The 23,961-nt window shown below is 41.2% G+C and overlaps 1 protein-coding gene across 1 annotated transcript in view; it reads right to left on the bottom strand.

Annotated features, from left to right (window-relative positions):
• The window catches only part of LOC307117959 (deoxynucleoside triphosphate triphosphohydrolase SAMHD1-like), a 102,508-nt gene that overhangs the window by 59,262 nt on the left and 19,285 nt on the right, over nucleotides 1–23,961 (bottom strand). Inside the window, exons 2-9 of the mRNA XM_079803244.1 lie at nucleotides 14,533–14,599; nucleotides 13,758–13,830; nucleotides 13,510–13,670; nucleotides 13,217–13,332; nucleotides 12,461–12,531; nucleotides 11,902–12,051; nucleotides 785–885; nucleotides 556–664 (exon numbers count right to left, since the gene is read on the bottom strand). Coding sequence (XP_079659370.1) covers nucleotides 556–664; nucleotides 785–885; nucleotides 11,902–12,051; nucleotides 12,461–12,531; nucleotides 13,217–13,332; nucleotides 13,510–13,670; nucleotides 13,758–13,830; nucleotides 14,533–14,599 — 848 coding nt within the window. The remainder of the gene's footprint in view (nucleotides 1–555; nucleotides 665–784; nucleotides 886–11,901; nucleotides 12,052–12,460; nucleotides 12,532–13,216; nucleotides 13,333–13,509; nucleotides 13,671–13,757; nucleotides 13,831–14,532; nucleotides 14,600–23,961) is intronic.

Genomic DNA, 23,961 nt, shown 5'->3' with positions numbered 1-23,961 from the left:
ATTCTTAATGCAGTACGTAAGCTGCTTACATACATTTATTGTAAAAGTTGCTTATACTTCTTCAAGTTTATACATCCAACATTAAGTATAGCCAATTTATGTCACACTTACTATTTATCTAACAGTTTAAATGTTTTTTCATACATAAAATATATAGATGGATTTTAGGAAGGGGGTCCCTCATAAAAGGTTCATCATATTTGGGGGTCCTTGGCATCATAAAGTTTGAAAACCCCTGTTCTAACGTGGAGTGAATGTTGAACAACAGTAATCTGGGGCCGTCAGCGATACTTGACACTAAAGGGGTTAACAGTACATTAATTCTCTCACATGACGAGATACTCTTATCAGCATAAATTGAGGTATGTCAACCATCTTAATTTATTAGGTCAATTTCTCTTGAGGCCAATACATTAATGATAGTGAAAAAAATTGAAGAATCTATTTTTCTTGGTAAACAAGTTTTGTTTTTTGGTAAATTGTATCCTAATGTGTAGAAGTTCAATTTAAAATCAATGAATACACACTCAGTCTGTCTAAAAACACAAAACGTACCTTGTCTCTGGTGCAAATGTACTTCTTTCCTCTCACTTCACACACTCGTGCAAATTTGAGGAAGCGCTGATAGTCGAAGTTATTCTGGATTCCCAGATGGTAGCAATCCCTGTCCATAAGAACACACACACACACACACACACACACACACACACACACACACACACGTTCATTCATCTGAATTAAGATTAGAAAACCATCATCATCAGCCTGCAGAGATTCATCTTACCTAGCAAAATAATCCCACTTATCGACGTCGATCCCGTTTCTTTTGTTTGCTACGATCTCGTAAAGGAAGGATTTCTCCATCGGCCTGCCCTTATACGGCCACTGCAGGGTTAAAGAAGCACACACTGCACATTACCTTCAGTTATACTACGGGGCCATTGAATGCTTGAATCTGATTGGCTGATGAACGTTCTGAGGTGTGCAATTATTTTCTGGGAGATGCACAGCGAACGTAGTTCCAGGCAGCTCTTGACCGCATTACAGTTCCATATCACTTCGCATAGTTAACTGTAATAACGGAAATTACAGGAATAAAAAACAACATGACAGACGATTTTCCTAAAGTAAATCTTAATATTTACGGTGAATATAAAACGTTCAACAACTGGGGGACAGACGTATTATACAGTCCAGATGGAAACCAACAAATGGAATCACACGTGCTCGCACACGCACTACAGTTTGCACAAAAAGGTGTCAGCGCTGCCCTGACGATTTTATCAGTTAGCCTATATAGTGGAGCAACTTAAAGGCTACACATGACATTTTTTCACTAGCGAGGTAATAACAGCGCTGTTTAGAGACACAGCACAGAGGTAGCCTAATTCACACAAGCTCTCTCTCTCCATCTCTCTCTCTCTCTCTCTCTCTCTCTCATAACTTCATTAATAACTGCAGTAGAATGCTATCAGTGGCTCAAGCCTCTTTTAACAGCTTTAAAATTACGTTTTAACTAGCAAAAGAGCCGTTGGATGAGACGCAGAAGAAATAGTCCTACTCACAATAGTAAGTAAGTAAGTAAGTAAATTTATTTATAAAGCACATTTAAATTCAGCTTACACTGACCAAAGTGCTGTACAACACAATCATAAAATACAATAAAGATAAAATAAAAATAATAATAAAATTAACAGTCAAAATTAGAGTAAGAAAAAACAAGAAAACATTACTAATCCATAATTTAATAAGCAGGAAATGCTAAAACGTAGAGATATGTCTTAAGTCTAGATTTAAAAACAGAAACAGAAGGAGCACTCTTAATGTCGGGTGGCAACTGATTCCATAATCGTGGAGCAGCAACTGCAAAGGCTCTATCACCTTTCGTTTTAAGTCGTGAACGTGGGACATATAAGAGAGCTTTATTGGCTGATCTGAGGGACTTAGGAGCTGAATTCAAATGAACAAGATCGGAGATGTAAGATGGGGCTTGTCCGTTAAGAGCTTTGAAAACAATCAGCAGAATTTTGAATTGAATTCTAAAATAAACGGGAAGCCAGTGAAGAGAAGCTAAGACTGGAGTGATATGATCACGTTTTTTTGTACAAGTTAACAGTCTGGCTGCTGCATTCTGAACCATCTGTAAACGTGCCAACGAAGATTGAGGAAGACCATGGTATAAAGAATTACAATAGTCCAGCCGTGATGTAATAAATGCATGAATAACTTTCTCCAAATCTTGAAAGGAAAGAGTCGATTTAAGTCTGGAAATGATTCTCAATTGATAGTAGCTGTTTTTTACAACTGAGCTAATTTGTTTTTCAAGACAAAGCTCAGAATCAAAAATAAAACCTAAATTTTTTGCATGTGACTTAACATATGGAGTGAGATTATCTAAGTGACTAACTATAGAGTTTCTGGTTTTGGAGGGACCAAATATAATCACCTCAGTTTTCTCATTGTTAAGCTGGAGGAAGTTATTTGCCATCCAGCATTTAATATCCTCAAGACAGTCCAAGAGAGGCTGCAGAGAATGTTTAGATTTCAACGGAAGGTACAGCTGGGAATCATCAGCATAGAAATGAAAAGAAATCTTATATTTCCTAATTATATTTCCAAGTGGAAGCATATATAAGTTAAAGAGTAATGGCCCCAGAATGGACCCTTGAGGAACCCCACAAGACAGAGGGACAGATGAAGAGGAAAACTGGCCAATAGCCACAGAGAAAGTCCTGGACCTAAGATACGACTCAAACCACAGTAGTGCTGTATCCTTAACACCTACCCACTGTTCAAGACGTGACAGAAGGATATTGTGATCCACCGTGTCAAAAGCAGCGCTCAGATCCAGTAAAATTAAAACTGCATTTTCACCAGTATCAACTGCAAGTAACAAATCATTCATGACTTTTAACAAAGCTGTTTCAGTGCTGTGATGAGTAGTAAAACCTGATTGAAATGGTTCAAGTACCTGAGTTGAATCCAAAAAAGGTAGTAACTGTGATAGGACAACTTTTTCCAAAATTTTTGAAAGAAATGGCAATTTTGAGATAGGACGATAATTATTAAAACGCCTTACATCATCATTGGGCTTTTTAAGCAACGGCTGGACAACTGCATGCTTTAAAAATGCTGGAACAATAGCAGAGACTAAGCAAGAATTAATTATCACTTGAATGGTAGGACCAATAGTCTCAAAAGAACCTTTAATGATGTTGGAAGGAACAACATCATGGGGTGATGTTGTAGATTTCATCTGCATCACTAAGTTCCTCAGATCAGAAAGAGACACTGGCTGAAAACTATTGAAAGTAGCTGTGTTAACTGGACTGTCAAGCAGAATAATAGAATGGAAAGGGCTGAGGGCTGATCTAATACTATCAATCTTTTCAGTAAAAAAACTCAAAAATCTCTCACAGATATCAAGAGATGGTTCAACTTCATTAGAGATGCGAGGATTAATAATTGAATTTATAGTGCTGAACAAGATTTTAGGGGTATGAGAATATTTACTAATAATATCAGAGAAGTATTTAGCTCTTGCTTTTTTAGCTGCTTTCTGAAAATTTTCCAAGCAGTTTTTAAAGATTTCAAATGAAACCACAAGATGATCTTTTTTCCATCTCCTCTCTGCTTTCCGACAAATTTGTCTAAGCGAACGAGTGGAGTCATCCAACCATGGTTGTGGTTTAAATTTTGGGCATTTATATTTAAGTGGTGCTATCAAATCCAAAATATCAGAGCATGAAGAATTAAAAAGAGAAATTAAATTTTCTGGACTTGAAGAATGCTCAGCAGCAACTGAAATTGCTGTTGAAACATCATTACTATGATACATGTCAGAAAACTGATTTGCAGTGAGAGAATTAAAACAACGAGAATAAAAACCCGCAGTTTTAGCAGTACACATAGAGCTAGATAGTATAGCATTGAATACAACAGGCTTGTGATCTGAAAAACTTGCATCTTCAATGTTTATATTATCAATAGAAAACCCATATGACATGATAAGGTCAAGAGTATGTCCAAGTACATGTGTAGACTTATCCACATGCTGAATAAAACCAAAAGAGTCCAGGACATAATTAAACTCAGTGACCATAGGCTTTCCAGGACAGCAGACGTGAATATTAAAATCACCCAAAATTAGCAAACGATCATATGATGCAATGAAATGAGATATGAAGTCAGAAAACTCATTTATAAAGTCTTTATCTGGCTTTGGAGGCCTGTAGACCAAGACACATACTAACGGAGTTGCAGCAGATTCTATTAGTACACATTGCGCTTCAAATGTAGAAAAGTTTCCAGCAGAGACTGTCCGTATTTTAAACTGATTACTAAAAACCATGGCCACCCCACCTCCTCTACCAGCACATCTTGGAGTGCTAATAAAGCAACAGTTTGATGGACAAAGTTCTCCAAAGATTGATGACTCGTCAGTTCCAGCCCATGTTTCCGTTAGAAATAAAACATCCAGGCCACGGCGGGTAAAAAAGTCATTCAGTATAAACGTCTTATTAGACACAGACCTGGCATTAATCAGGGCCATTTTTACGTGATAGTGAACAGTTTGTATCTGTGAATGTCGAACATACTTCAGTGGATGAATGTTATTGAGATTCACACCTCTACTCTGGATAGAACCTCTACTCTACAATAGAGACTTAAGTACAAAAACCAGACGAATCCCTTTAAATATATCATCCGATCGATGTCTTGAGGTGTGGTAACCGTAGTATAAGCGTGATAATTGACTCCAGGCCGTTGAATAATTCGAAAAATAATGCACACCCGAGGTGTAACGGCCACTCCGCTTCGTGTCGTGACCGCATCACCACCTCGGGTGTGCATTATTATTCTAATAATTGAACGGCCCGTCATCAATTATTCCTTACTTCAGTCCTGTGATAGAGATCTGGTCAGTAAGATTAACACAGAGCTGCACAAATAATCATCAAAAGATTGCGATCTCAATTCAAACACCCAATGATTCGCCTGTGTCTTTTACACTTTTGACAAGTAGGCCTATGATCACAGCGAACATTCAGATCTGTGTTCTGACCCAGAGAGAGCAGTTGTAATGTGTAGGCATGAAACTGCTTCACAAACAGTCTTTTCAACCACACAGTATCATTATTTCTGATTTACAATCATTCAAATGATCACAAAAGTAGTAAAATAGAGTAAATGAGTTTAAACAATAAATAAATTGTGCACACATATGCAGTTAGCTGTTCCAAGTTTTTCATTTTTATCTGAAATGTGTCACTTTGGTGTTTTAGTGGCATTGTAGTTGAAATTAAATGTGCAAAATAGTGTCTCGATATTGGAATTTCGAACTTTAATACGATACGGTAAAATATCGATATTCGATACCACAGGGAAAACCCGCCATACAGGGCCGGCCCTGACCAATGTGCTGCCCTAGGCAAGATTTTACTCGGTGCCCCTTGTATTAAGGTTTAGCACTACATGTTATCAGGCTAATTTGTGGATACACTGGTACGGTTTTATTTTTGTAATGTAATTGATGTTTTTTTTTTTTGATTGTTCTTGTTTTATATGATGTCCAGTCCATTCTACCCCGTCATTATGTTCATGATATTATTATTTTTATTTTTTTAAAAGGCTGATGATAGTTAAACTATACAAAAATAGCACCTACGCCACATTACAGCCTAAACACAAATAGCAAGAGTAATAGCATCTAGCGTTCATGCACAAACTTGCTCATTGAGAACTAGCAAAAGTGTTTGTTTTCTTTCACTAAACTATGCACATCCATGTTTTCACCATGAATTAAACTGAGAAATTTAGATATTTAATGTGAATTTTACATAAAATGTTGCTATTTTAAATAAACCTGTATATAAATATCATTACTAATTTCGGCAAAAACATTTTAAAATTGCCATAAGTCCCCTTAAAACTGCACAACTGTAGAGTAAAAACATTAGGCTATTAAAAAAGTTATATTACATGCGTTTAAAAAAACGGATTGCATATAGTTTAAGGTAAAATAACTGGACATTGGATACTAAATAGTGAACATTAGTATTTTACTGATGGAGTTTTGGTTCCTTGCCACTGTCGCCTTTGGCTTGGTATAAATATCCAAATAAATCTGATTAGTAAACTTAATTAAATACATCAACTAAATTACTGATCTGCCCACATTGTCACTGTATGATAATTGAAATGAGCTGATGACATCACTGTTTTCTCCGGAGCAGCTGTACAGCCAAATCAAATTCTGTTGCATTATTTTTCTGTTTAACACTGAAGCTGCTTTGAAACAAAATCGGCATTGTAAAAGCGCTATATAAATAAAAATGACTTGACTTGACTACTACTATGCAATTAGATAAACTGTTCATTCACAACATCACTTTACCTCTGTCTTTACACTGCAAAAAAAAAAAAAAAAAAAAAATCTTGTTTCCAGTCCAAATACATACAAATTCTTGAATCAAGATGCATTTAGTAGATGGGGGCAAAAAAAATCTAAAAAAAGCAAAATGATCTGCCAATGGGGTGAGAAAAATAATCTTATTTCTATTTGGGACAGAAACAAGAAACAAGATTTCAATCAGAAAAAATATAATTTTTCTCACCACATTGGCAGATAATTTTGCTTGTTTTAAGCAAAAACTGACATCATTTTGATGTTATTTTCAAGAAAACAAGAAAAATAGTAATTTTATCTAGTAAATGCATCTTGATTTAAGATTTTTTTTATATTTAGACTAGAAACAAGACAAAAATACTAAGTAAGAAGAGCATTTTTGAAGTGTATCCCTTATCTTGCCTGCATCAGAGGGCTTCTGTCTTTTTTGACACTACAATTCTGCTTTCCATCATAAATAATCAGGCAACTTTCACTGAGTCTACACCTGGCGCGAGCAGCCAAGCACCCTAAAAAATGTCTATGTTGGATGCGGCGATGCGACACATCACAACAAATTCCCAACGTTAAACTGATCGAGCGTTCTATTTCTGACACACTTCAAGTAGCTCAGCAGGGGGAGCTTGATGCAGCGGACCGGGAAGAGGCGGGGGACTTAGTTAAGTTTTTTCTTCTTTTTTTTCTCGCTTTATTTGGTAATATTTAGAATTAATATTAATAAAATAGTATCAGTAATACATATTGACGCCCCTATGGATGAGTGGCGCCCCTAGCATTTGCCTATTCCGCCTATGCCACGGAATGTGACTATGGTCACTCTTTTTTCGACTAAAAATGATAAAAAAAAACTTTAAATGAATTAGCTGCGCACTGTGCGCAGTACTTGGTAGCTTTGTTGTCTGCCTAAATTAATTATAAATAAACATAAAAAACTAGTAGGCTATTTGCAGTATATTAAATCGTTTTTGACCTGATTATTTTGCACTGAAATAAGTCGTACACGAGTCTGTCGGCTCTGACAGTGTTGCATCACGTGCACCTTCGCAATATCATAGCCTATGATTTCAGAAAATATAGTACTATGTTGTCAACTAGTGATATCATCACAAGAACTTTTGAGGAATATGCAACATAATTTAGACAATTGTTTTTGTCATATGTACTATAATAACTGACAGACACTATCATTTCAGCCACTCTGTGCAGCTCGAATAGGAGCTCAGCTCAGCTTCGCAGCTGAGACACGAATAGACTATAAAACTTAAAGCTTTTACTCTTAAACACAAAAGGCACGTCCACTTTAATAAAAAAGGAATATTTATTAAACAAGCCAGATCAAGACCAGAAAAAATGCTTTCACAATTAATTAAATAATAAACAGCAAACTAGCCTACTTCAATCGGTCTCTCTTCTCCAGTGGGTTGGGTTAATCCAAAAGAAGTGAAAACAAGGGGGGTGCTCTGAAAACACCCCCATTAGCAATTAGTGCTTTCCACCTGATGAAATGAATGCGGCAAAACTGACAGTACAGATCCACTTTTGCGGCACGACTGTAGTGTGGTGTTGTGACGCTTCCCCTCATGTGTATGTTGATGGGCGTTCCTCAAGTTTACCGCTATGGGCGTGCGTTTGAGCCAGCGGGGAATAAAAAACAAAGGACCTTCCCTGAGTCACCATGTGCTCTACTTCTATTGGATAGTTGCGTAGCGTTCAACAGATTAATTTGCATAAAGATGGGCTTCGGCCAGCTTTTTTGGCGCGCGGCATTTGTTCAAATGCAGCGCCGCCTTCCCGGAATGCTTTACGGGCATGTTAAAGTTGCTTGACGTCACCAATAGGAAAAAGTGCAGTACGGCGCAACAGAAGTGTCGCATGGACAAGTGGACCCTGATGAAATGAACGGCATTGCAAGCTGTGCAGCTTCCGGGTGGAATTTCTGGTCCTTCTTATGAGGGAACCTAAAGTTTCATTCGGGGCTCCAGCTGAGGATCAGATGGCAATCGCTGCATCGGAGAGAGGGCTGTTGTGCTCTGGAAATGAAGGTGATGCTGTGCCCACTGTAATGGTGTTTGCTTATGCTGAATCCGTTTCGGAGTTAACAGACATGCTTTCCCGGATGTGCATGGAAAACTTGGCAGTATGGAGCAAAAAAAAAAAAAGGAATGCCAAAAGTGCCAAAATGCCAAAATCTGCATAAGTTTTCTACTCTCTCACTACCCTTGACGGTGGGGTGTGACGCTGCATGTGAGGCCCAGGAGCACTATTAATTCATGAGGGTAGTTCCTACTTCATTTTACCCAAGAAAAGCTGTGGGTTGTCGCTCCTCGCGACAGTACCCTCCCTGGTGGATTCCTCTGGGGAAGGATCTACTTTCTCAGAGATGGGGCAACCTGTGGCACCCACGTCCAGACCTCTGGAAACTCCATGTCTGGTCCCTGGACGGGATGTGGAGGTTCTATGTGACTTACCCCAAGAAGTACTTAACACCATCACTTCAGCTCGAGCACTGTCTATGAGACAAGCTTACGCCTTCAAATGAAACATGTTCGTCGAGTGGTATTCTTCTCGCAGAGAAGACCCCTGAAGATGTTCAATCAGGTCTGTGCTTCCTACCTGAAGCATGGGTTGGAGCGAAGGCGGTCTCCCTCCATCCTCAAAGTGTATGCTGCCGCAATATCTGCAAATCACGACCCCATAGGAGGTAAGTTGGTTGGGAAGCACAATCTGGTCGTCAGGTTCCTTAGGGATACGATAAGGTTAAATCCTCCTCTCCATACCCTCTTGCGACCTTGCTCTGGTGCTTAGAGCTTTTGATAATGACCCATTTGAGCATTTGCCATCAGCAGAGCTAAAGATTATGTCTATGAAGACTTTGCTGCTGGCCACACTGGCCTCTATCAAGAGGGTAGGGGACCTGCAGGCATTTTCAGTTGACGAATCGGGTCTAGAGTTCGGGCTGGGTAAAACCAACATGGTACTGAGACCCCGGCCTGGCTATGTGCCCAAGGTTCCTACCACTACCACAGGGACCATGTGGTTAACCTGCAAGCGCTTCCCCCGGAATATACCATTTATAAGATACAAGATACCATTGCCTTGGAATATCAAGCACAAGGCGTGCCCTGCCTGCTCAGGTTGCGAGCTCACTCTACCAGAAGTGTTGCATCTTCATGGGCACTGGCACGTGACGCCTCGCTAACAGATATTTGTAGAGCAGTGGGCTCCAGAGCTAAGAACCTGTTGAGTCCTCCATCATCCTCTGTGCCGATGTGGCAGAGAGTTGCCATTGTATCCCTGAGAACCGGTTCTAGGCTGGGTACCATATATGTGTGAACCTGAGGGGGATCTCATATGTGCACCTTCCACTGTTGCACCTAAAAGCCTGTGTCTTTCCCATGGGAGAGCCCCCTTTTCTGATAAGGCTGGAGCCACCCCTTAAAACCCCTCCTTTGTATTCTGGCCCTATAGGGTTAGCCAGATATACTCCACATAACTCCTTCGGGGTAGGATGTGGCTTCCGCAGTGTTCCTTTTCCAGTAGAAAAGGCACGCTATCCCAGTGTTTCCAATAGTCACTGATTGGGTCATGTGGAACAGCAGTGATGGAAATTCTCTGTGTTAGCACCGTCTCATCACCTAAGAAAGATCAGGGTACTGGAAGGGGGCAGCAGTCATGGTGCTTTGGTAGGGATTCCTATTCATCGGAAGTGACCGACTGAATGGGAACGTCTTGGTTATCTGTGTAACCATGGTTCCCTGAAGGAGGGAATGGAGATGCCACATCCCGTTGCTACAACTGCTCATTATATACCCGCACAGTGAGGCAGAGCAGCTGCTGCAATCATTGCATGCCAATGTGCATTGGCTCATTTAATTACAAGTGGATTGGCTTCCCTAGCAAGATTCCTATTGGTCAGTCACCGACGTGGCACCTCCATTCACTCCTTCAGGGAGCAAGGGTTACATACGTAACCAGGACCATAGACTTCATTGTAAAAATTAAATGCATATTAATGCTTACATTTAAAAGTTACAAAAATTATTCAGGCTTGAGTAGTGAGTGATTTTCTCTTTGTCTTTTGTTCTTTGATGAACATGACAGACAGCAGCAGTTTTATTAGGCTGCTGCCACTTTAAGAGTATGCACAGATCAAATATACTGTTACACAACATGCGTTTTCTCTTTGCTATTTACGTTCCAAAACTGACTGCATTTACCTGAATACTCAGCAAAATAGGCTTTTTGTCAAGTTAAGTCAAGTCAACTTTATTTATATAGCGCTTTTTACAATGCAGATTGTTCATCAGCAGCTTCACAGTGTTAAACAGGAAAATAATGCAACAGAATTTTATTCGGCCATACAGCCGCTCCAGAGAAAATGGTGATGTCATCTAGCTCATCTCAATTATCATACAGTGACAATGTGGGCATTAGATTAGTAATTAGATCAGTAATTTAGTTCATATGGTTAATTTAGTTTACTAATTAGTTTTATTTGGATATTTAGTTGAAAAATGTAGTGTCCCCAATTGTAATCATTTTGTGTGTATTTGACCATTTAAGTGCAATAAGCCATGAAAACACTACATTAGTGCAAAAGCTCTGATTTATCTTTGTTTCATTTTTTACATCACAAAACCCAGCTGTTCAGTGCTGTGTAGACTTTTTTATCTCCACTGTATATCATATGATGCAGGTATGGCGATATGCATCACACTACGAGGCAGCAGACAACACTCTGCCCTAATGATGACAAACTTAAGGCAGGCTCACACTACATGACTTTTGGCTGGATTTTGCTGTTGCAGACAGATTTCCAAGGTCTGCGACAAAGCCCCCAGATTGGCGCCAAATCGGTGCACGTTGAGGTCGCTGATGTTCGTCAAATATGAGCATGTCAGCGATGTAATCTGAGTCGGCCTCAAGAAGTCACAGATGCTGCGATATTTTCAAATTTGTTTGATATTATATTATCGCCATGTGATCTTGTAGTGTGAGTGATGAAACAACATGGTAAACTTCTAATTGTTTTATAGGCCTACTAATAAACTAGCAATAAATATATTTTTTAAATGTAAATAAGTGGTCTTTGCACTATACCTAACATTATGATATATTTTATTTACCATCAGTTTTTGCTGAACAGACATGTATTTCTACCCAATTTTCTGCACATATGACTTGGACAGCAAGCATGAGCGGTTATCTAATGTCTTGCGTGATTCCTTTGTGAGAAAAAGTTTTTCCGTTTGGTTTAGGGTTGCTACTTGGCCAAAGATCTTGTAGTTTGTGCACCTTATCTGTGTTGTGTTTTGTTGTGTTGTGTTGTGTTGTGTTGTGTTGTGTTGTGTTGTGTTGTGTTGTGTTGTGTAGTATGAGCACTGCTAAGACAAAATGACGACAAGAAAAGTCTAGTGTAGGTGTGTAGTGTGAACACAAATGCAGATTCATGTAGTCCCATAGTTCTGTAGTGTGAGCTTGCATTTACATACCGATTTGTCCAAGAGAGCGTTAGGCCCAGAGATCTGCTCCTTGATGAAAATGAGGTCCTCAGGAAGCCTCAACCCATGATGTCTCATGACCGCCTCAAGATTGTTGACCTTCACCAGGTGGTCAAACATCTGGACTGAGGCCATCTCATGCTGCAGGGCAGAAAACATCCATCAACCTCCATCTGAACATCCATCAACCTCCATCTGTCAGTTAGTAGTATGAGATCTGAAGGGCCTGATAGTTTTAGTGTGTGTTGAATGCTACACCCTCCACACATGAAGCCGTCGCTTACCTCACTCTAACAAAATCAGCTGAAGGGTTATCAAAGTACATTTGTGCCAAATACCAACAAACTAATAAAGACTCTTTGAGACTCGAGACCAAGTATACAATTTTGCCAGAGACTTTTTTGCCCAGTTTCTATTTTTATTAGTTTTCTGAAAAGTTAGTTTCACAGTTTTGGCACAAACCTAATTCCACACAAGGTCACCCATTAGAAGCTGAAGGTACTGCTCTCAGAAAACAGGCCATTCACAAGCACGGTTTCTCCACACTTACCTTCCATTTCTGACCAGGACGAACTTTAGGGATGAACATGCGATCAAACATATGAGAAAACGGGCCATGACCTGGACAACACACAAAAGGGGATTTTAAAGAATGATGATGCAAAACAATTAGTGTGTGCTCTTAGATTAACATAAATGACTTGGGAAACCCAATTTGCTCATTTGAATTCTGAAATTTCTCTAGTCACTGGCATTGTTCCTGGTAGGGGCGGCAGTGGCTCAGTGGTTCATGTAGGTTTTCTACAAACCGGAAGGTTGGTGGTTCAATCCCCGGTCCCCCCTTGACCAAGTGTCCATGAGCAAGACACCAAACCCCAGCTGCTCCCGACGAGCTGGATGGTGCCTTGCATGGCTGACACCGCCATTGGTGTATGAAAGGGTGAATGTGAGGCAAGATGTAAAGCGCTTTGGATGGCCACGGGTCTGTTGAAAGCGCTATATAAAATGCAGTCCATTTACCATTTATGGTCAAATTTTGTAAAAGGATATGAGATGATGTGAAAAATCTATCTGGAAAGAAGCTCAGAGTCAGTCATCAAATCTTCATTAAATCTTGGAAGGTATTCTGATTATGAACGTCGCCTTTAAATCAATCATTTCATCATCTGATTATAATGAACATGAGTCACTTGAAGTGTGCATATGTTGTGAATTGCACTCCTGGGACTTTCTGGAAGCGTGGAGAGAAGGGAACATACAGAAGAACTTCAGCTCAGGTTTATATCTGCACAGTTGCATCACTCACCCAAGTCATGGCACAGGCCAGCAATCTGAACACAGAGCATATCCTGCTGGGTTATGAAGAGCTCTGGCTGTCTCTCATTGAGAGTCTTGACGAGACATCCTGCCAGATATCCCACCCTGCATCAAACACAGCATCGCACAAACACGTCAAAAACAACTCTGTATAAAACATGAAATCAAAATACTGATTGGATTTGCAATCTTTCATTGAAATGCCAATTCTTGCAGCAACTCTGAAAGAACTTTCCATCGTCTAACATTTCCTGGTCCAGTCAAACGCAGGAACACACTGACCCGATTGAATGCTCGAAGCGGTTGTGAGAAGCCCCAGGGAAGACCAGGTAAGCTCCGCCCAGCTGCTTGATGTGGCGCAGCCTCTGGAACTGAGGCGTGTCTATGAACTGGACCAGCAGCGGATGCAGCTCGATATGGCCATGGATGGGGTCGTTGAAGACCTGGGACACAAACAGCTCTGGAAACAGCTCTGGAAACAGCATTCCAATAAGCAGCAGCAGCAAATGTTTTTGAAAGCTTTGGCATACCTTCGTGGGTTCGTTTGAGATCTGCCTGAGTTTCCGAAGGCAGTGGAGGATGTGCAGGCGTGATCCCAGAGGGCTAAATGAGGAAAGACATCATTACTGCCATTAAAGCTCAACCGCAGCAGTTACAAACGCTAAACATGCACTGGAAATCAACAGCTCATTTTCAAACAGGGTCAGATTGTGGCACAACACTACGTTCAAATGATTTCAGTTTCCAGGTTTTAGTTAACTCCTTTAGGCCCCAGATTATTGTTGTTCAACATTCACTGCACAATAAAACATTACACTCTTACTTGATCTGGACAAACTGAGTGTCATAAGAAACTAAGACTACAGCTTCAATATTTGACTGATGTTTATGATAAAACAAGGTTGCAGTGACAATGATTTCTTAATTTATGTCAGGAGTGCAAAATAATAAATCTATAATTTTAAATATTTTGAATAGAATAATAGTTCATTCATATTCCCTCATGTCTGCTCTGGTTTATCTGTGTTCACACAGCTCCACTGAACAGCGTCCGTTAAGGCTCTTAGCCCAAAAGTGCGCCTATTTGGGGAAATATAGATTTTTAGCACCTGTCGTGGTGCACCAACCTGAGTTGGCTTTCTAAATATATGTTGATTAGGTGTCTATTCAGAATAACTTGTGAGCAGCAACCTTATTTATTTGGGGCATGTCATATATGCCACACTTGTCATAATGGGGGTGGTGTAGTAAGGGGTTAATTGCTGTAATGAAATAGCATTACAAAATAATTCAAGCAACACTTACGAAATGCCCATCTTCTCCAGAAGCACCTCGGTGAGGTATGGCAGTCCTGACCCAGTTATGCCATTGTCTGTGAAACAGATCAAATCAATCAAACAAACCTGATCAAACATTTTTTTCTAAAAATGCTGATATAATTTGGTTCATGTATAATGAAGTATTGATAAGAGTCAATAGGTTGAAGCCAATCCTCATCATGTAATGTGTGCTGAAATGAATGAACGATCATATCAGTGCTGAAAACAACAGAACATCTGTGGTTAAAGCTCTGTGGATGCGTTACAAACATCCTGTCCTATCTGCTTTCACTTAGGAAACCACTTTCTTTTTCAAATTTCAAGTCAAGAACTAAGATATAAAGTTTATGTAATACATCCCCTGGTGTACAAGTTAAAATGTGCAAGTACGTGCATGAAATTTGTTACAAACTACTAAATGTCTGAATATTGCACCATTAAACTTAATGTTGCACTGAGTAAGTTTAGCGACATTTAGCAGTGCAGTGAGGTTGTGAATTGCATCCCCCACCACTCACCGTTCACCCCTCCCTTTTGAAATGCATAGAGAATCTACGGTGGCCAACACAGGACAAAGATGTCGTCTGAGAGAGCAGAGAGTGGCTAGCGCTCTGTAGGGCTCTGGTGCGTGTCTTGCTTGACTGCTCATTCTGACACGGCCTCCTCTATATTTTTTCTTTGTGTTGTAATAATTCTGCTCATTGTAAAAGTAAAATACAATAAGTTCATATCTATAATCCCAGATTTATAATTGTCTGTTTACAACAGCGGTCGGGAACCTCTAGGCTCGTGAGCCATATGGCCATTCAGTGAACGCCTGTGGCTCGATGGCAGAAAAAAAACAATCCAAACAATCACGATTTTGAAACCTTAATTTTCATCATTAATCAAAGCTATTATTCGAAATGTAGGCTGTCAAGAAGGAGGCAAGATGGGCAGTGTATCTTTAAAAAAAAAACTGAAAGACACAATATATAACAAAAAAAATAAAACAACGTGTGTATGTATATGTATATGTATATATATATATATATATATATATATATATATATATATATATATATATATATATATATATATATATATATATATATATATATATATATATTAGTGGTGGGCATCAGTGTTGGGGGAAACGCATTACAAGTAACTTGAGTTACGTAATAATATTACTTTTTCCAAGTAACTAGTAAAGTAACGCATTACTTTTCAAATTTACAACAAAATATCTGAGTTACTTTTTCAAAAAAGTACAGCTCTCCTGCCCCCATGTTGAAAAAAATAAGTGCAAAGGCGTTGTGTGTAAACATGATGGTTATTGTAGTTCTAGACTAAATGTGAGCATTTATTTACCTCACTTGCACAATAAAGATTCTGTACACCTCAAAATGAATACAATCAGTCAAATGCAAAATCAGAGTACTTTGCAAACCTCCAATAATTAAATGTTAAATAAAGCAACCTATTTTATGCATTTAATCTACCTTTATATTTAATTTACCAATGTCTTGCTGCTGACCTTTGATGACCATTTTTTGGTTTTATTGGTAAAACTTTTTTCTCCTGCATCCTATTCTACCATTATCCAAAATGGCAGCACTGCAGAGCTGCGCCCTCTACTGTTCATGCATGAATTTGCATTTTTACCTCAGCCTGGGGCTTATTATTTCAATTTTGGTATGAAGAGGTCTTTACCATTGCACAAAAATATTTTTTTTTACAAAAACAAGCCCAGCCCAGGTGAGAAAAAGTAACGCATTACTTTTCTTAAAAAGTAACTAAGTAACTCAATTAGTTACTTTTAAAGGGAGTAACGCAATATTGTAATGCATTACTTTTCAAAGTAAATTTCCCCAACACTGGTGGGCATAGATTTTTTTTTTATCTAGATTAATCTCACTGTAATCTTGGAATTAATCTAGATTAAAATGGCTCATTTGAATTCTGCCGAAGGCATTCAGAATATGTGTGCTCGTAAGTGATCGTTTGTCTTTTTGTAATTTGAATACAAATAACTTCTGTCCCTTTAAAGGGTTAGTTCACCTAAAAATGAAAATTCTGTCATCATTTAATCACCCTCAAGTTGTTCCAAACCTGTATGAGTTTCTTTGTTCTGCAGAACACAAAAGAAGATATTTTGAAGAATGTTTGTAATAAAGCAGAGAGAGCAACCACTGACTAGCATAGTATTGTTTTCCCTATTATGCTAGTCAGTGGTTGCTCTCTCTGCTTGGTTACAAACATTCTTCAAAATATCTTCTTTTGTGTTCAGCAGAACAAAGAAACTCATACAGGTTTGGAACAACTTGAGGGTGATTAAATGATGACAGAATTTTCATTTTTGGGTGAACTATCCTTTTAAAACCTGACGCACGCATGGATCCCACTGTTCATGTGAGCTGGTTACGACTGTGTTTACGTTAAAACTCACCAAGATGGGCATTGAGACATTTTTGAGTGTATTTGACCATTAATAAACTGGAAAAAGGAGCTCATTTTTGCACTTTTATGTCAGAGGCGGCTTTATGTTATTACGGTATTTGTGTGTGCGCTTCAGATGTGAGCGCGAAATCTGCGGGAATTAGTAGAATTAACGTTATGTGCAATCCTGCGCGAAATTCAGACCGGTCACACCAATACTAACACGCTGTCATGAGGTCCAGCAGAACACCTGTTCGCTATGTTCAGAGGATTAAACGGACTGAATGAGAGGAGGTGTGTGCGTGTCAACTCGCTGTCTGACGGAGACGAGAGCGCAGCTGATATCGATACTGTAGAAAATGTGTATCGTATCGTTTCAGATATTTTAGTATCGATACATATCGAAATATTAATATTTTTAACAACACTAGTAGCCATACACACAGGTTCGAAGACTCGTTCTCTCGCCCCCTACAGTGCAATTCGGCTAGGTATACATCCGCGCAAAAATATCAAGGTGAAAGTCATCATAGCTTGCGTAGTATAGACCCAGCTCCCAACCCAACTTGGAGAATAGATTAACTGCAATATGTTTTTTATCACCCGATAAGAGTCTCACGTTAACGCAGCACGTTTACGCCAATAACGGCCCACCACTAATATATATATATATATATATAAAAATTACATTAAAAAGTATAAAAATCCCTGTTTTTTATAAAGGAACACTGTCCAACAGCGACACCCGCAGGTAAAGTTACAGCGGGTTGCCAGAGCCATTTGATTTGAACAGACCCACGAAAGTCACACTATGATTGGACATCGGACAGTGTAGTGTGGCATGGGGACATAATGACGTACCATTAATCGAGCTATGTTCTATAACATGTAAAAAGGGAACATGAGCTGAATATTCAAAAGGCAACTCATGTAACACCTTAATCAGAATATTGTCTTATTCAGAATAAAGTCAATAATTAGATTACTGCTGTCCATGTAAATGTAGTCACTGACAGCCTGTGTTCCTGAGCTTGCTCTGGCCCACATTCTGTGCTGTCCGATGTGTCACCCTTTCCGATTGCTTTCTCACCGTCGCTAGCCACTGAACCCTGACTGCTCTCCTTCATCCCTGCCTCTTGATGATTAAACTGAGAGTGCTCCGCCCTCCGCAAATCCACATGATTGCACCTGAATAATGTGCCATCCACATCCACCACATAAGACCTTGGATTCACTTTTCCCGGACACTGGCCTCTCCACCACCGGCCCGTGTGATCTCCAGCAAGTGGTTTCATTCTGATGTGTTCACAGACATTAAGCTCTGGGAGATCCTTGGCTCTCGCGTCGTAATGGAATTTCGTCATGTGCTGTTTCCACCTCAGTTTCTCCGAAACTCCTTCGACCACCTTGGGGAACAGCAAACTGTTTTCCATAGGAAGTCCTGTCCTAAGTTTGTGGGACATAAGTCGCTGTGCAGGACTGCTATCTAATCCCTCTGTTGGCGTGTTTTGCCAGTGTAGAATTGCAAGCCATGGATCTGTTCCATCGAGTTTTGCCCTCTTACAGAGCGATTTCACAATCTTCACCGCAGATTCGGTCCTTTCCTTTCCAATTTTGGGTGCTGGGATGAAGATGTGACATGCATAAACCCCCATTGTGCCGCAAATTTTCTGTTCACAAGCAAATTGCGGCCCGTTGTCAGTGATCACCTGATCTGGCTGTCCGTAATGTGCAAACTGCACTTTAAGGCATGTAATGACTGTGTCCCCTGTTATATCTGGCAACTGATCAATTTCCAGTAATCTGAGTAGTGGTCCACTATGATAAGAAATTCTCTGCCACCGTACGCATACAGGTCTATGCTCACAATTTGCGTTTCTTTTTGCTGATTGTGCGCAAACTCATTAAATGCGGGGCAATTAGCCACATAATCATTTATTTCACCTCTCATGTTAGGCCAGAACAGCGTTTCCCTCACCTGTCTGTAACAGGCCTCTCCTCCAATATGAGTGGCGTGAATGCGATTCAGCACCATTCTGAATGTTCAGTTCATCTCTGAATGGCCAGTACTCACGCACTGAGAGCAACATGTTTTCTTTGCGCTCAGGCCAACCAGTTAGCATGATCTTTGCCAGCTCCTGCAATGCATCGTCAGCTTTAGTCTCAGTTGCAATTTGACGGACCAGGATCAGTCACGTTGAGGTGTAGGGCTTGGTCTAAGAATGAGAACACAGCCTCTGCGCTGTCCATTGTACTCACAATATGTTGTTGTGGTCCGGGCTCGTTGGACAACTGCTTGTCGAACGTTGCTCTGCTCAGTGTATCACATATATACATCTCAGGACCAGGCTTGTATACAACATTCAGGTTGTAGTTCTGAAGCTGTAACATCATGCTTTGGAGGCGTTTGGGGGCACTCAGGAGTGGTTTCTTACAAATTGTCACGAGGGGTTTATGGTCGGTTTCAGCCGTGATCTCCCTGCCATAGAGATAATGATGAAACCTCTGACAAGCGAACACGATACTCAAGTATTCCTTCTCAATTTGGGCATAATTTTAGCCTGACATTGTCATACTCAATTCTAGTCAGAATATGACTCTGATACTGTTCCATTGGGCTGTGATTATGGGGCGTTGTGGCGAGGGGGACGTGGTTTAGTGAGGTCTGTGATGGGAGAGAGAGTCGGAGGACGAGCGGCACGCAAGTGAAAGTGCAAATGATTAACACCTGTCTCTTGTTTCAGAAATTGGCGTGGAGAGACAGGTTAAAAGCCACACAGGAAATGAGGACTGGAGAGAGAGAGGCTGGATGCACACATGCTGGGAGCTCGAACAGGAGAAGGACGTGCAGAGAGGAACTGCCAAAGTGAAACCGTTGATGTTAATGAGAGCTGAAGTTTGTTTTGAGTTGTGCGATGTGCACCTTGTTCTGTGACCTGAGTTAAAGAGAATAAATACCTGTTTTGAGTTTTCAGCCAGCCGACCCCCTTATCTTCTTCCTTGCCCATTCACGAACATTGTTACATTGGTGCCGAAACCCGGGAGGAAGAAGACCAGAGCCGCCGCCATGCAAAGGCCATCAGCAACGTCATTTGCGGACATCATCCAGGCGCTCGCGGGACTGCATAAGGAACAACACCAGTCAATGCTGGAGATCCGGGAGGACCAGGAGCGACACTTCCAGGCGCTCTTCCTGGCCCAGCAGCAGGAGCGCGAGCTGTTCCGGAGCTGCATTGATCGGGAGGTTCCAGCCGGGGATCCAACATCAGCCCCGGCCAAAGCCACCCACATGCAGCTCACGAAGATGGGGTCGCAAGACGATCAAGAAGCCTTCCTGGATTTGTTCGAGCGGTCCGCGTAGGCTGGCCGGTGCACCTCATCCCACTGCTGTCCGGTGAGGAGCAGATAGCGGCCCAACAACTTCCAGTCGCGGCCACCCACATGCCTCCACGGATCGTCTTGCGGCCCCATCTTCGGGAGCTGCATGTGGGTGGCTTTGGCCGGGGCTGATGTTGGATCCCCGGCTGGAACCTCCCGATCAATGCAGCTCCGGAACAGCTCGCGGTCCTGCTGCTGGGCCAGGAAGAGCGCCTGGAAGTGTCGCTCCTGGTCCTCCCGGATCTCCAGCAGCGACTGGTGTTGTTCCTAATGCAGTCCCGCGAGAGCCTGGATGATGTCCGCAAATGGCATTGCTGATGCCGTTTGCATGGCGGCGGCTCTGGTCTTCTTCCTCCTGGGTTTCGGCACCAATGTAACAAAGTTCGTGAATGGGCAAGGAAGAAGACAAAGGGGTCAGCTGGCTGGAAACTCAAAACAGGTATTTATTCTCTTTAAAGGTCCTGTTCTTCGTGATCCCATTTTTCAAACTTTAGTTAGTGTGTAATGTTGCTGTTAGAGCATATATAATACCTGTAAAATTATAAAGCTCAAAGTTCAATGCCAAGCGAGATATTTTATTTAACAGAAGTTCCCTTTCAAAGCCTACAGCGAACGGCTGGTTAGGACTACATTCTGGTATTCCCTGCTTTAATTACGTCAGTAGAGCAGTTTGTCGACTAACCTCCGCCCACAAGAGTAGGCGAAAAAGGGGGCGTGGTCTTGTTGCTCCCGCGTGGAGAATAGGAAGTGTTGCGTTCGGTTGCGTTTGTTTGTCGCCATGTCGTCGAGACGCTGTTATTTTCATCCCGGAGTCAAGTCACCTTTGTTTGGCTTTCCCAGGGACGCTGTACTTAGAGATCATTGAGCGCATGCTTTTCCGTTATGGTTAGAGGCGTGACCTTTCCGGTAACGTGCGCTCTGCGTGCGCTAAGCTGCTGTCGAATCACAACACGGGAACCGCTGGCACAATCAGAACTCGTTACGTGTTTCTGAAGGAGGGACTTCATAGAACAGGGAAATCTTTCAAGCCGTTTTGAGGACAGTGAAAACAGCAGTATACAGATAAGTAAATTGTGTGAAAAATACTGTGTTTTTTTACACGCGAAACATGAACACATGTTATATTGCACACTGTAAACACAATAAAAGCTTCAAAAAAACACGAAAAACGGGACCTTTAACTCAGGTCACAGAACAAGGTGCACATCGCACAACTCAAAACAAACTTCAGCTCTCATTAACATCAACGGTTTCACTTTGGCAGTTCCTCTCTGCACGTCCTTCTCCTGTTCGAGCTCCCAGCATGTGTGCATCCAGCCTCTCTCTCTCCAGTCCTCATTTCCTGTGTGGCTTTTAACCTGTCTCTCCACGCCAATTACTGAAACAAGAGACAGGTGTTAATCATTTGCACTTTCACTAACGTGCCGCTCGTCCTCTGACTCTCTCTCCCGTCACAGACCTCGCTAAACCACGTCCCCCTCGCCACAGGCGTGTTTCAACCGAACCAGGAAAGACCTCAATTGGATAGACCTACAACCAATAAGAAAAACGGAGCAACGCATAACGTTAGTTGTAAAATGTCAACAGAACTCAACTGCACACAGTGTTGCCAAGTCCGCGGATTTCCCGCGGGCTGTTTTTCCATGTCCGCGGGTTGATGCGACCCAATCAGTGTTGCCGTTACTTTAAAAAAGTAATTAGTTATAGTTACTAGTTACTTCTTACAAATAGTAACTGAGTTACATCATTATAAAAGTAACTAATTACCAGGGAAAGTAACTACGGTGTTACTTTTTTTTTTTTTTAAATGGTCAAATATGTCAAATAACTTGGATGCCCCTAATATTAGATCTGTTAAATGAATGAATTGGACACTAAATAGAATAAATTACTATTAGAAAAACATTGTACATTAATGTACACAATTGTAATGTTGCTGTGGGACAATGTGAGAGACACCAATCAAATTCAATACATTATTGTAAATATTATCAGTAGACCTACTATAGTGTAAGTGTAAATATTGTGTAAATATTATCAGTACTATACTACTCCTCTGGTAGTGGAGCTCACGTTATCACCTGGGTTTTTAGCCATTAACTTTGTGGTGGCATATGATGATGTGAGGCGTTTCATTAGATTAGAATTACTTGCCACTGACGTGGAGAAACTCTTTCTTCGTGTGCATAAGTTGCACGTTACATAAACATTCTCACCTTTCACCTCAACAAGGGAAAAGTAGCGCTTATACTTCCAGTTTGCAAAAGCTACCTTTGAAGTCGTTGGACTGCCATCGCTGACTGTGCAAATGCGTGTCCGTCATAGATGTGTGTATGTGTGTGTGTGTGTGTGTGTGTGTGTGTGTGAACCATAGACCGTAAAAAAATAGGTGTGAACTCAACCTATCAACCTCAACCTTGTCTCCCACCCACCAATCATCATCATCAGTGTGTACCACCCCACCCACCCCCCAACACGTATTGCTGGCGCGCACGCACACACACGTTGCAGGTCCGACTGACAGAGAGCCTGTTCGGATGAAAACAGCTTCAGTGAGCTCAATTATAGTAACGCCGCATTTTTTTCCTCAGTAACGCTAACGCCGTTGTAACGGGAGAAACTGTTTATCTATAACGCCGTTATTCCCATCACTGGACCCAATTATGTGATATTTAGACCCAGGAATGCAAATTTTAGTAGGCAACCCTGCCAAAAAAACCACACAATTTACCCCCAAACGCCATTTTTTCCAGAGACCCGTCTAAAGCCCACCCTGACAATTTCATTGGTCCGAAAAGCTTCTGTTCGGGCATAGTTGCTCCACAACGGATCAAGTCCAGGCCGAACTTCCCGACGTCAAATGTTGTGGGTGGGGCTAAGTTCGTCTGGCATCCAGACTAGCATAATTTTGTTCTGTTCACATAAGCGCCCGAGAGGTGAAAGCCACAGGTTGTCCTTGCTGCAGCAGACAGCAGCCCAAACCATTCTTGCCCAAGCCCAAGCCGTCACTGGCTTTTCAATGTCATAATACTTCAGAACGGGCGTGTCCGTAATCATGCGTTTTATTTCTTGAACTGCCTCACATCATGCTTAGGAAGCCAATGCCACTGTACATCTTTGTCCAGAAGCCTGCGAAGCAGCCCGCACACCTCTGAAAGCCCGTGGGAGAAATTTTTCCTGAACTGCTTTTATGTCTTGTGGTGTTTGCATTGCCAGGACTGCTTTAGTTTTTTTGGGTCAATTTGGAGATTTCTGTTGTGATCTAGCTTGGCCTCTGCGTCCGAGTCATCGCAGCCAACAACCAAAATGTCATCCGCTATGGGCTCTATGCCTCGGAGTCCCATCAACAGCTTGTGTTGCTTACGTTGATATTTTTCTGGTTCCAAAGAAACGCCGAAGGGCAGTTTACACCATCTCATTCGCCCCCATGGTGTCCAGAAAGTTGTCATTAAGCTGCTTTCATTGTCCAGTTTGCAGTGAAAGGCATCGCGAACGTCCACCAGTGTGAATAGACATGCTTTGGGTAGTTTATACAGAACATTTCCAGTGTTGGCATGTGGTAGTGCAATCTTTGAAGCGCTTAATTCAGGTGTTTTGGGTTATTACATATTCTTAC

The sequence above is a fragment of the Gobio gobio genome, assembly GCF_949357685.1.
Source record: "Gobio gobio genome assembly, chromosome: 21".
Lineage (NCBI taxonomy): Eukaryota > Metazoa > Chordata > Actinopteri > Cypriniformes > Gobionidae > Gobio > Gobio gobio.
Note: the sequence above shows the minus strand (reverse complement) of the source record. Positions and strands in the feature narration are given on the sequence as shown.